General features: G+C 32.3%; 1 protein-coding gene across 4 annotated transcripts; it reads right to left on the bottom strand.

The window, feature by feature from the left end:
• Positions 1-60: 60 nt before the first annotated feature.
• LOC134722100 (zinc finger protein 773-like) lies at positions 61-12,790 on the bottom strand. 4 transcript variants are annotated; one of them, XM_063585577.1, is made up of 3 exons: positions 12,692-12,784; positions 6,710-6,891; positions 61-4,040 (listed from the first exon to the last, which is right to left on the bottom strand). In XM_063585577.1, the coding sequence occupies exon 3, from the start codon at positions 3,823-3,825 to the stop codon at positions 1,804-1,806; it is 2,022 nt and encodes a 673-aa protein (XP_063441647.1). In that variant the 5' UTR covers positions 3,826-4,040; positions 6,710-6,891; positions 12,692-12,784; the 3' UTR covers positions 61-1,803. The 4 variants fall into 4 exon arrangements, with proteins under 4 accessions (XP_063441647.1, XP_063441646.1, XP_063441644.1 ...); XM_063585576.1 differs by having other exon boundaries at positions 12,648-12,772; XM_063585574.1 differs by lacking the exon at positions 6,710-6,891 and having other exon boundaries at positions 12,692-12,790.
• Between the last annotated feature and the right edge of the window lie 393 nt (positions 12,791-13,183).

The following is a 13,183-nucleotide window of genomic DNA, read 5'->3' on the forward strand; positions in this document are numbered from 1 at the left end:
TAACCCACTGTCAACACTAGGGACTATATTCGTGAACAACGAAAATTAAGGGACGGCAATTATAACGAAAATTAAGGGACGGCAATTATAGTTTCAGACCAAGATAGTTAAACTCTTTAAAGCTGAAAATATTTAATTCATGATATACAACTTCTTAAGTAGGCCAGATCACATCGGCGTTTTGCATTTGCGCCGATCTGCATTTCATTTGCGCCGATTTTTGTTTTCATTTGCGCCGATTTTATTACAGGTAAATTACAGGTGAATAGATATAAGAAGATGTGAGTGTCAATGAGAGAACTCTCCATCGAAGTCATGTTGTTTTTCATTTATCATTTTAGACCTCTTCCATTTGCCACTTGTACAAATGTAATGAATTGTCAACCGCAACATGTATATAACTGTTGTCCCCTGCTCACCACTCGGAGGTGGAAGAAGGCCTACAAGATACATCTCCAGACTTTTTTTCCTTGTTAACCATATCCGTAGTTCTTTAGCATCTGTCTTTAGGACATCTACCACATGGTTATGCTCGATCTGTGTTTTGACAATAGACAATACATGTACAAGTTCTAACTTACCTGTAAATCTAATTAGGAGCAAGTATAAAATCGGCGCAAATGAAAAAATGAAATCGGCGCAAATGAAAGAATGAAAATTTCAAAATCGGCGCAAATGTCATAAGCCCGATCACATCTACCATTGTCTACTGTAGTAGTCCTTGGAAGTTTTGAACAACCTCATTCAGGCATTAAAAAAATAATTATAAGAGTTAATTGTTTAACAGTGGCAAAAAAAATCATAAAAAACAAATAAATTTACCTTAATTAGGATTTTTACACAAATGTTCTCATTACCCAGTGCAAAATGACATGATGCTTGATATACACATTTTGAATAGAGTCCAAATAATTTACCTAAAGCAAAGTTAACAGAAAGTTAAAACTAACATGTAACATAAAAATAGAGATTCATAATTCATCATTTGTGTGTATATTAAATTGATTATAGTGTTTCAAAACCATAAAAATATGAGGTGTAAACCATACTCTGACAACAGTGAATTTAGAACTGAACATGATTAACAATTTAATATTTTTCATGATAACTATAAAAAGAATATTTAATTTATCACATTACAAATGTGAGTGCCATGCATGTAATAGAGTTATCTTCCATGACTTAATGAAAGCTATCACACTATCACAGATCATATATCTTTATGGTATATTAACTTTCAACAAACCTGGAAATATTTTGCATACAAAATATATAAAGAAAATAGTGTCTTCAAAAACCATCAGTAAATTTGTAATCACTTATAAATTAAGATAGGACTATAAATGTACTTTTTTTTGTGAGGTTATAAATTTCATTGTTTACGAAAATAAATTGACAACAAAATATAAATTATATACTAACGGTAACTACAAAAATAACGTACATGTACTACATCAGGGCATTACTTATAAAATTTTACTCAGTACTAGAAGTACAAAATGTGTGCTTGAAATACCAAATCTAGAATTTTAATTGGTTGAATTCAGAATCTGAAGTATAATAATCATGCTCCAAATGTTTATGACCACAAGGTCAGATCAAAGGCAAAACTACTCTTTTTTTCATCAATGAAATAAAAAATTAATGTTTATATTACAAAATTAAGTTAACATTTGTCATTTGGATTTATATTTAAGCTTTTTTAAATCTGTTTCTTCATTGTGAGAGACATGCTTATGCTCCATACTATAATCTCCCTTAACTTCCATGTCTTCATCAGAGGAATAGTTATCATCAGTTGATTCACTTATCCTCCATTCTATAATCTCCGTTAACTTCCATGTCTTCATCAGAGGAATAATTATCGTCAGTTGATTCACTATCAGTTTCATTTAATTTTGAATAGTTATGTCTGACCAGGGGAGATAACTCTGCATTTGACTCTTCATCATCAGTGATTTTCTCTGCTGTATAAATGTTTTCAGTCTCGCTATCAGATGTCAATTCTGAATTTTTATCTCTGCTCGTCAAGAAATTTGGATCTTTTTCGACTTCATCCATTATCAAATCATTAAGTTTTTTAGAATGTTTAAATTTAAGTGCCCTTAATGCACACAAGCCCTCCTTTCTGTGTCGCAGTAGATGTGGCATACGTGTGTAGGTTTTCTCACAATACTCACACTGGTATGGCCGTTCACCAGAGTGAATTCGTAAGTGCCACTCCATGTTGGATTTCTCAGTAAATTTTTTCAGACAGATATCACACTGATATGGTTTTTCTCCAGTGTGCGTTTTAAAATGGGTTTGTAAATCTTTTGGTGAAAAGAATCCTTTTTGACAAACTCCACATGTATATTCTTTAATTTGTAAATGTACTCTTCTCACATGTGATAATAAATTCCCTTTGGTGCTGAATTCTTTCCCGCAGTATTCGCACTGGTAATCTTTTGTCCCAGCATGCATCATTAAATGTCGCTCCAAGTGATATTTCCGTGTAAACATTTTATCACACTGGTCACACTTGAACGGTTTCACACCAGCATGCAGACTAAGTATGTGTTCTTTCATTTGACGTTTAGTTTTGAATTCTTTTCTGCAAACTTCACATGCATACGTCATAACCCCATGCCTTGTGACATGCCTTTTTAATAAATATTCACTGTTGAATGTATCATTACAAATACCACAGACCAAGTTTTCCAGTTCTTTTTTATGTACATTTTTAACGTGACGAATCAAATGATATCGTTGTGTAAATACCTTTTCACACTCTTCACACTTATGATTTCTTTCTCCAGTGTGTATAACAGAATGTCTTCGTAATTCACTTGGTCGGCCAAAAGATTTACCACATAGCTTACAAACAACTCTATCCTTGGGTTTGAATGCTTTAGTTTTGTTTTTAGATTTTGAATCATTATCTGTATTACCTTCTTTAAATGCATTTGTATATGATGGAATATTTAATAAATTTTCATGCATTGGCTGTTTTTCAACGTCTTCCTCAGTTTTTTCTGAATCAGAATTTTCATGTTCCCGAATTATTCCAATATCTGAGTAAGTATCCACTAAACTTTTATCTTCTGAAATGTCAACATACGATTCTGATACATCCTCTATATGAGCATCAACATCAACAGATTCAGTAATGGAGTTTGACTTCTTTGTTTTTTCAGAATTTGTATTTGGAAGTGTTGTTTTCCATGATGGAATTTTCAATAAATATTTCTTTACTTCACTTTCAAGAAGATCTTCATCACACTTACCGGTAGTAGTAATTTGCCTTGGTCTACGTATAGGAATGGTACTTTTTCTTCTGGATGTTACAGTTTTTTGCTTTAATTCATTACCTTGCTTATGTCTTTGTGAATTTGTATTATTAGAAATTTCTCCCTGATTTATAGACCCTTGTTCAAATAATGGAATTTGATCATATTCACTGTTAGCTGATGTGACTGGGTCTAAAACTCCATCCGTCATGTGCTTTTGCAAATAATCTGCAGGATGAAAATTTCTATTTAATTTACTAACTCCATTTGACACCAAATTTCTTGAAACTGTGACTTTGCACTTTACATTTGGTACATTCAAAATACTACTATTTTTATAGCCTCTCTCTGAAGATGATATGTTGTTTCCCTCCTCTAAGACAGGAGACTGGTACCAGTGACTTATAGAAGATTGTTCAGGTTTCCAGGAAACAATATCACATTGAGTGAAGTTTACTGATTTGAATTTGTCTGTAAACAGCTTTTCTCTTCCACCACCATTTTCTCTTTCTCCGTTTTTCATCCCAGTAAACCCAAAACCATTTTCTTGCGTCATTTCTACGCAACAGTATTTCTGTTTTCACTTTGAAACGTCTTCTTTTTTTATCAAATTTCAAAAAGAACAGTTTTTACTTTTTCTTAAGATGAGGTCATATTCTTTTCCAATCAAATAATTATAAGTAGTGAAGTTCATCTCAACAAAAGTGTGACATTTCCTTATTTTAAAGTTCCATATTATTACTCCATTCCAGCATTGTAATCAGCAAACAACTGAAATTATAAATTATATTAAATTAATCATATAACTGAACATGCTGAATACACTGAATACAAATTTCTATTTAATAAATTAACATTAATTTTTCTTTTATCAAACGTAAAGATCAGAGTTGGATTTAGGGGGGGCAGGGGGCCCGGCCCCCCCTTTTTGGGAAAAAAAATGGTTGCTTATATAGGGAATCACTGAAACGTGACTGGAGTGAGCCCCCTCTAAGGTCAGTCAGTGGGCCCCCACTTATGAAAATTTCTGGATCAGCCACTGAAAATGATGTGTTTGGATTAGATATGAACTTCCACACTATATTGACTTCTTATATATCTATAAATTATCTTTTTTATCACAGTAAATTGATACTTGATTAGGGCTTTAATGATTTCGGGTCTGTTCGCACTGATTCATGTTCGCCCTAGTACCTGGCCCCTTGGGTCCATTTGCCCGGGTGCAGGAATTTCTCGCTACATTGAAGACCTGTTGGTGACCTTCTGCTGTTGTTTTTTTATTTGGTCGGGTTGTTGTCTCTTTGACACATTCCCCATTTCCATTCTCAATTTTATTTAACACTCCTATATTATTGTTTTTACTCATTCTATAAAGCCTGATGGTTTATCAAAAGAACATGTTGTTTTTATCATTAATCCACCGAAGAGAATTAATACAACAATCAGAGAAAAATATTATTAATATTATCTGGGACTATTATACCAGTGCTCCTTTATGAACCTTGGGTAGAATTTACCTGGACACTGGTCAGTGAGAGACGTCTATTATTGACCTGGATTATTATATCAGAAACCCATATTTACAGATTGTATTATTAGACTCCTCTGTATAGCTTTGTATTATTAGACTCCTCTGTATAGCTTTGTATTATTAGATTCCGCAGTATAGTTTTGTATTAATAGATTCCGCTGTATAGTTTTCCAGATATGACTAGTACATTGTAAGTTGCACTTTCTTCTTTATTTAATGAATGGCTATTATTTATTTTGAATTTATTGAACCATAAAACTAATTTTTGACTCTTCACATTGAATAATCCGCGAAGCGGATTATGTTAAATGTGAAGAGTCAAAAAATAGTTTTATGGTTCAATAAAATCAAAATAAATTATTGCCATTCATTATAAATAAATTTCTATCAAAAATAAGACTCAAAGAACTTTTTTTATATTATTTATCTTGACAACAACAACGTACACACATGTTGGCGTATGAATACACAACGTCAGAGTGGGCGTGTCGCCATCAAAATTGATAACATTGAAAATAAAACTAATGATTTTAACCAATCAGAAGACAGTAAATACACAAAATTTATTTATTAACATTTTGACACGAATTAATAGATTTGGTTAACTTTACTATTTTCGAGTAAATACTCTTCAGATTGCATGTTTATAACACCAGAATGAAAGATTTGAATTAGCGTATTTTTGGTAAAGAAGCTAGGTCATATTGTTATAAAGTACTGTAATATTTGCTGCTGTTCATAGCGTTATTATGTCATGTTTATAGATATTGTAATAACAGTATTTTAGGAATACTGCATGTAGAAAAATGGCGTCATCTATGTTATTCCATATTGATAAAATATAAGTAGGTTTTTCTATATGAATGGGATTTTGAATAAATACGCATATTCACCTGCGGAAAAAGGATATTCACGGCTCAAAACGTCGCATGCTTTTACATGTATAATTTTGGTAAAAAAACGTTTGATGTACAATTGGTTTTGGTAAATATTTTCCATTACATTAATTTCTCTCAGAATATGGAATAAAACATTTACTGTCTTTTGTTTCGGTCAATATGTGGTTTTATTGACTTTTGAAAAACTAATATTCACTTCGGCCGTTGGCCTCAGTGAATATCAGTTTTTCAAAAGTCAATAAAACCACACATTTACCTCACCAAAAGACAGTAATTGTATATTATTCCATATTGATAAAATATTAGTAGGTTTTTCTATATGAATGGGATTTTGAATAAATAAGCATATTCACCTGCGGAAAAAGGATATTCACCGCGCAAAACGTCGCGTGCTTTTACGTGTATAATTTTGGTAAAAAAACGTTTGATGTACAATTGGTTTTGGTAAATATTTTCCATTACATAAAATTTCTCTCGGAATATGGAATAAAACATTTACTGTCTTTTGTTTCAGCAAATATGTGGTTTTATTGACTTTTGAAAAACTGATATTCACTTCGGCCATTGGCCTCAGTGAATATCAGTTTTTCAAAAGTCAATAAAACCACACATTTACCTCACCAAAAGACAGTAATTGTATAATATTAAAGTTAGAGTATTTGTGAAAAGAATATTCAATAACATATGGTGTAATGCTATTTTTATATAGTCGAATTGAGTCATGTGATTAGTATTTTATAGTTATGAAGAGTTCGTTCTTATTTGTATTTTGGTTTTCAGGACTCTGATGTAGATTAGTTACTTCGTGCCAAGTTCCTAATTTACTGGAGAACTCACTTCACAAGTAGTACATGTAAGTGCATAATTTGAAGTTTTTGTACTATTTTATACTATAGAAATGATAGTAAGTCAATAATCTGGTTTTCAGGGGTCTCCTCCAGTCCTCCCGTTCAGGAGAAAAAATCTAAGAATAGTTACAGTCCAGAATCTACTAAACAGGTAATACACACCCATAAAAACACAAATCAATGTAAAATATCCCTGTCCAATTCTTTTAATACTACATGTACATCAGACAGTGAAGATGAAAAGTCGTATGCAATTTGCATCGGATGTGGTGAGGAAGAAAGTAAAGGCAAACGAAACTGGATTGAATGTGATAGGTGCCAGACTTGGTGGCATCTTAAATGTGCTGGAATAAATGAAAAAGACTCAATTAAATTTACCAAATATGACATTAGATTTACATGCGCCTTCTGTGTGATCAAAAATCAAAGAGTGATTAAAAGAGCAAAAAACATTATAGAAAATTCACTTGGTACAATATCTGAAAACAATAACAGTTTATGCAATCATTTATCACTTTCTGCATTGAATAGTCAAGACAGTATTTGTGAAAAAAAGGTGGACAAAAGTACAACAGGTTCAGATGAAAACATAGTTATTATTGATAAAATTGAAAGTCCAAAAGACTTTTCAGATAGTAGAGAAAAAAGAAAGGAAATATCAAAATACCCTAATCTTGATAAAAAAGTAAATTTTGCATATAGTCTTTCTAAAGGAGGGATTGCTCTACATTTTAAGGAAGAACACAAAGTAGTACAGGAAAATATCAATCACATTATACCAAATAATATCTTTGGTGGTAAAACAAACAATCACATACCAGAATCTCATGCCAGAAATAGAGAAACAGTTGGATACATAAGAAACATACCCTTAAATTGTGATATATCTTCAATCAGACAGAAAATAAAAGATTTAACACAAGTTAAAATTGTTAAATTACAACAACTGAGATACTGGGACACAAAAAAGTGTATGCCTATAATTAAAATACAAGTTAATGTGCCAGAAGATTTAGAGACACTTATTAAATTTGGACACTTTAATCTAGCTCATGGGAAAAAAGATTCATTCGTGGAAAAAAGAAGAATCAACAAAGTCACCAGGTGTTTTAATTGTCATCGCTTTGGTCATAGTTCTAATAAGTGTACTTTTCAAAATAGATGCATCAATTGTGGACAAGAAGAATGTTCAAATCATAATAACTGTTCCAGCAAAACATTCTGTGCAAATTGTAAAGGAGACCATAAAGCTTCATCGTCTAAATGCCCAGTGTATTTACAGATTGTCAACAAGACAAAATTTCGCTCAGCAATATAAATATTACAACATGAAATTATTATTTATAAATGCTCAATCTTTTGGACTGCTTTTGGGATTCATGATGTAATTGAAAAATATAATATAGATATTCTGTGTTTGAATGAAACATTTGAATCTGCTTCAACACCGGTAACTTACAAAGACTGGAAAGTATATTCCACCCCTCGAAAAGGCCAAGCCAGAGGTGGTTCAGCAATTTTAATTAAACCAAATCTAAATTTTGTTTGCAAGAGGAAATCAGAATATGAACTTGATACAATTGAAATGGTCTGTTTGGAAATTCAAGACAGATCTAATAAAATCTTTAATTTGTGGGTGCCGTATGTACCTCCAGAAAAAGCTATTCTAATGAAAAGTTTATGTGATGCTGTGAAATTATCAAAATTAAAAAACTTGATTTTGCTTGGTGATTTCAATGCAAAGAGCCTTGAATGGAATAATGTCAAAGATAATAGTCATGGGCTAATACTAGAAGAATGCATGACAGAAAATTATTTAATTTGTGTAAATGATGGACAATATACAAGAAGAAACAGTCAAAGTGTAATTGACCTAGCAATTATTTCAGAAAACATATATAATGAAGTTAAAGATTGTATAACATTAACACATGAATCAGTTAAATCTGACCATATTGCTGTATATTTAGATGTAAAATCGGAGGAAAAGATTGAGGACAATCAAATGACAGAAGAAATCTGGAATTTAAAGAAAATTGATTGGAATAAATGGAAAAATACAACAAAGCAAATTTTTTCAACATTTGAATATGTCAATCGTGAAAAAACAGACGACTTATATAGACGGTTTGAAATTGAATTTGAAAAATGTATGGAAGATACAATACCTAAGATTGCTAAAAGAAAACTGATCTCCCATAGACACCCAGTTTGGTGGAATGAGGAAGTAAAGGACTTTAAAAGAAAACTTAATCAAGCCCAAAGACGATTTAAGTTTAGAAGTACCCCGGAAAATTTTCAAATTTTGAAAAATGCTGAATCAGAGTTTCAAGAGATTACAGAAAAGGCCCAAGAAGAATGGGGGGAACATTTAGGTGCAAAATTAACAAATGCTCGTACAGCCAAAGACAGATGGAATGCCTTCAAAAAAATGACAAAGAAAACAACAAATAATATTGTTTTACCCTTTATAGATTGTGATGGAAAGGTGCTGTTCAATGAACAATTGAAATGTGAAGAACTTGAGAAAACATTCTTTAAAGGTAATCATCTGAAAACAAGCAGCTTTGATCAAACCCATTATGAAGAGATCATGAAGAAGTATAAGAACATCAGTAAAGAAATGTTTGACCAGGAAATGGAAGATAAAGAATACAATGAACCAATAGATCCAGATGAACTAATAGGTGCCATTCAACGTTTAAAAAATGACACAGCACCTGGACCCGATCAAATTTTTTCAGAATTATTAATGAAGGCGGATGAAAGCTTATACAGTGTGTTGTCATACGTGTTTAACAAATCTTGGGAAGAAGGAAAACTTCCAAAACCTTGGAAACTAGCAAATGAAAAATTTATAAGGAAAATGGGAAAGTCAACATATAATAACCCTTCTTCATATTGTCCAATTAGTCTCACAAGTATACTGGGTAAAGTTATGGAAAGAGTAGTAACATCTAGACTAGAAGGTTATATAGAGACCAACTCCATATTGGATCCAGAACAAGAAGGGTTTCGTCACTATCGCTCTACTGAAAATGCCTTGTTAAGTTTAACTCAAAACATCTTTAATGCCTTTAATAACAACGAATTTATATTAGCAGTCTTTATTGATCTTGAAAAAGCATACGACAGTGTTTGGAGGGAAGGACTTCTCACAAAACTTTATGATAATGGTGTTAAAGGTAACATCTGGAATTGGATCAACAATTTTTTAAAGGAAAGACAAGCAAGGTGTGTGATTAACAACCATAAAGGAAGCTGGTTTGAAACCAAAATAGGTCTCCCACAAGGATCAGTTATAGCTCCACTTCTTTTTAATATCTTTATCAAAGACATTTTTGCTAACCTATCATGTAAAAAGTGTAAATTTGCTGATGATGGTACTGTATGGATAAATGGAAAGAACTTGAATGACATGGAGAAACTGGTACAAAAGGATCTTAACATAATCCAGGATTGGACCAAAAAATGGAGAATTAATTTGAGTATTGAGAAAACAGAATATTGTATATTTTCAAGGAATGGTCTAATAAAGAAAATGAATTTACAACTAGAAGGTAAATTGCTTAAATATAACTGTAATCCAAAAATATTAGGAGTCACGTTAGATGAAAAACTATCATTTCTCAAACACATCGAAAATGTGGAACAAAAGGCACATAAAGCAATTAGCCTACTTAGAATGATCAAAGGAGTTGCAAAAGTCTCTACAAAAATTCTACTTCAAATTTACCAAAGTATTGTCCTTTCCACCTTAGAATATGCAAGTAGTGTTTGGCAGACCTGTGAAACCAATATAACAGACAAACTGAACAAAATTCAACGAAAGGGATTAGCTATATGCCTTAATGTTACCCCAACATCAAGTGTAGAAACTTTGGAAGTAGTTTCTGGAATCCTACCAATACATCTGCGTAGAGAAGAAATTGCAACTCGTACACTTGCAAAAATCAACTCATATGATATCTCCATTCCAATAAAACAAATCCTGGATGATTGGAAAACAATTGACATCCCTGAAAAATATGTATCTCCAGTGGGAAAAATGATTCTTCAGGCAGAAGACATGAAGGTATGTACAGGTGTTGATGTAAATGGTATAGAAGCAGAATTTCAGTTTAATGGGTTACAAAGATATAAATCTCCTCCAGATTATTGGAAAAACCTTGGAAATTCCAAATCAAGATCAACAGACCAAAAAAATGTTGGAAAACACATACTAATGGAAAAACTTAGTCATCTTCCGGCAAATTCATGTATAGCATTTACTGATGGGTCCTGTCTTGGTAGTCCTGGTCCTGTAGGAGCAGGTGCTGTCATTTTTCCATCAAATAATCAACCACAAATTGAAATTAGTAAAGCCGTATCCAAGAAAGGATCAATACTACTCGGAGAACTGATCGCCATTAAACTTGTTGTTGACCACTTTTTATATCAGAAAACAGACAAAACACAGACTCAATTACACTTTTTTCAGATAGTCAGACCTCCATTGGAATTTTAACTTTAAACTGGAAATCAGAAAATTACATCAAAGTCATAAGAGAAATTAAGAAAAACATGAAAGTATTAAAGATGAATGGAATTCCATTAAATTTTTAATGGACACCTGGTCATGCTGATATCCAAGGAAATGACATTGCTGATTCACTGGCCAAAAAAGGAGCTAAAGAAGCTGAAAAAATAGAAGAACCATCAGAAGTAACCAGGCAGGATATAAAACGTGCAGCAAGAGAAAGTGTTTTAAGAAAATGGCAAAACCAATGGGAATCAAGTCAACGTGGCAGAAATTATTTTAACTATCATCAAAAAGTTTGTCAAAAAATACCAAAAGATTTACCATCCAAATGGTCGTTTTCAATTATTACTAGTTTAAGAACAGGTTATTGTGATCTAAATGATTATAAATCCAAAATCATACCATCAACAGACAAAAATTGTTCCTGTGGAGAGCCAGAAACTGTAGAACACTACCTTTTACATTGTTCTAACTATGAGGAGACTAGAGAGAGGATGAGAACATCTATTTATTTTATAACAGGAAATATACATATGGATTTAGACAACTTACTAGGAATCGATGAAGAAGACATTAATAGAGACAATCGAAATGAGATATTGTGTTATCTGGAAAATTATTTAACGGAGTCTGGTAGATTCAAAAACACTATACAGTAAAAAACACTATAATTCTAAATCAAAATTAAGTCAAAATTTTTTAAGCAGCAGCCACCATTTCAATTAATTACATGAGTGAATATTACATATGTGAAGAAACTACAAAAGAGGAAACGTACACAAGTGTTTACAGTGTCATTTGGGACACTTACTAAAGACTAAAGACCTGTAAATGAAATATTTCATGACTGTAAATTTTCACCTCTGGCTATCTGCCGTTGTGTAATAAAAACTTTGTGTATTAAAACAATTTTTTGTTACTTCCCTTTGATCTATCCTGTTTTAAGTACTTCGAAGTAAGGCGTCAAAGAATAAAATAATAATAGCCTTTCAAGACGTCATAATTATTTGGACTAGCTGTTGTCTGCTCTATGGTCAGGTTGTTGTCGCTTTGACACATTCCCCATCTCCTTTCTCAATTTTATGTATAGCATATTTCTTTATTTGACTTTACATTTACCAATGATAAGGAGATGGAAGCATGAATACAAACTCTGTAATATAGCATTTAACTGATGTAAACAAGATCTCCACAGCTCTGACTACAAGGGATTTCCTTCTGTTAAGATGAGTTACCATATATCATGTATATTGTACAAGCATTTCAAGTATGCAAATTGTTTATTTTATCAAGTTTTACCATTTATTATACATTTTTCATACTTGAGCGCTCTGGCATTGCCTGTATCGTCCCCGGGTAATCTACCTGGGAGCTTGCACCATTGAATGAAATTGAGGGCGAGCTGGAATCTGTGACAAAAAAAATAAAAAATTGGAAATAAGTCACTGAGGCCAGGGCTGGACTAACCTCATAGGTACTTGTGTCTATAGAAAAAAGTATTTTTGTGGTACATACAACTGACAACATCTGAGCTCGTATGTCATTATTACATTAGTATTTCATTCAGTTGGTGTTTACCTATTTTAAGTGAATTCTATGACACCCATCTTTCTTTTGTTTACCTGATGTTATTGTAAGAATCAATAGCTTTTACGAAGCAAAGCTGTGAGATATGCAAGTTTTAGAAAAAAGAAAAGCAGAAATCAACATTAAAACCGGAAGTAGTGTAATTTCAAAGTTTTAGCAGGTCGGCTTTGCCAATTTTCCGTGTGAAAAGACGAGTCGAGCATGCCGATGAGAGCGGACGTGAAAATTTTTGCAGAGACAATCCTTCAACATCATTGAAATTGTTTTGTCAAATTGATTTTATATATAAATATTATTATCCTTACATCGTATATTTTGTGATTTGGATTATATTTTTTGTTGAGAGGAGTTTCTGCAGATATTTTGGGCCGGATATTTTCAGGTTTGTTTGAGAAATGTTGTCAGATGGGATCCATTAGTAGTTTCCATGTGGGAAACTATCAGACCAATCCATTTGATGTCTGAGGGTTTTAGCTGTTCCCCTAATGGATCGGTAGTTTCTTTCCGAGATCCTTTCTCATAGGATT

Source organism: Mytilus trossulus, chromosome 6 (genome assembly GCF_036588685.1).
Source record: "Mytilus trossulus isolate FHL-02 chromosome 6, PNRI_Mtr1.1.1.hap1, whole genome shotgun sequence".
NCBI classification, from domain to species: Eukaryota; Metazoa; Mollusca; class Bivalvia; order Mytilida; family Mytilidae; genus Mytilus; species Mytilus trossulus.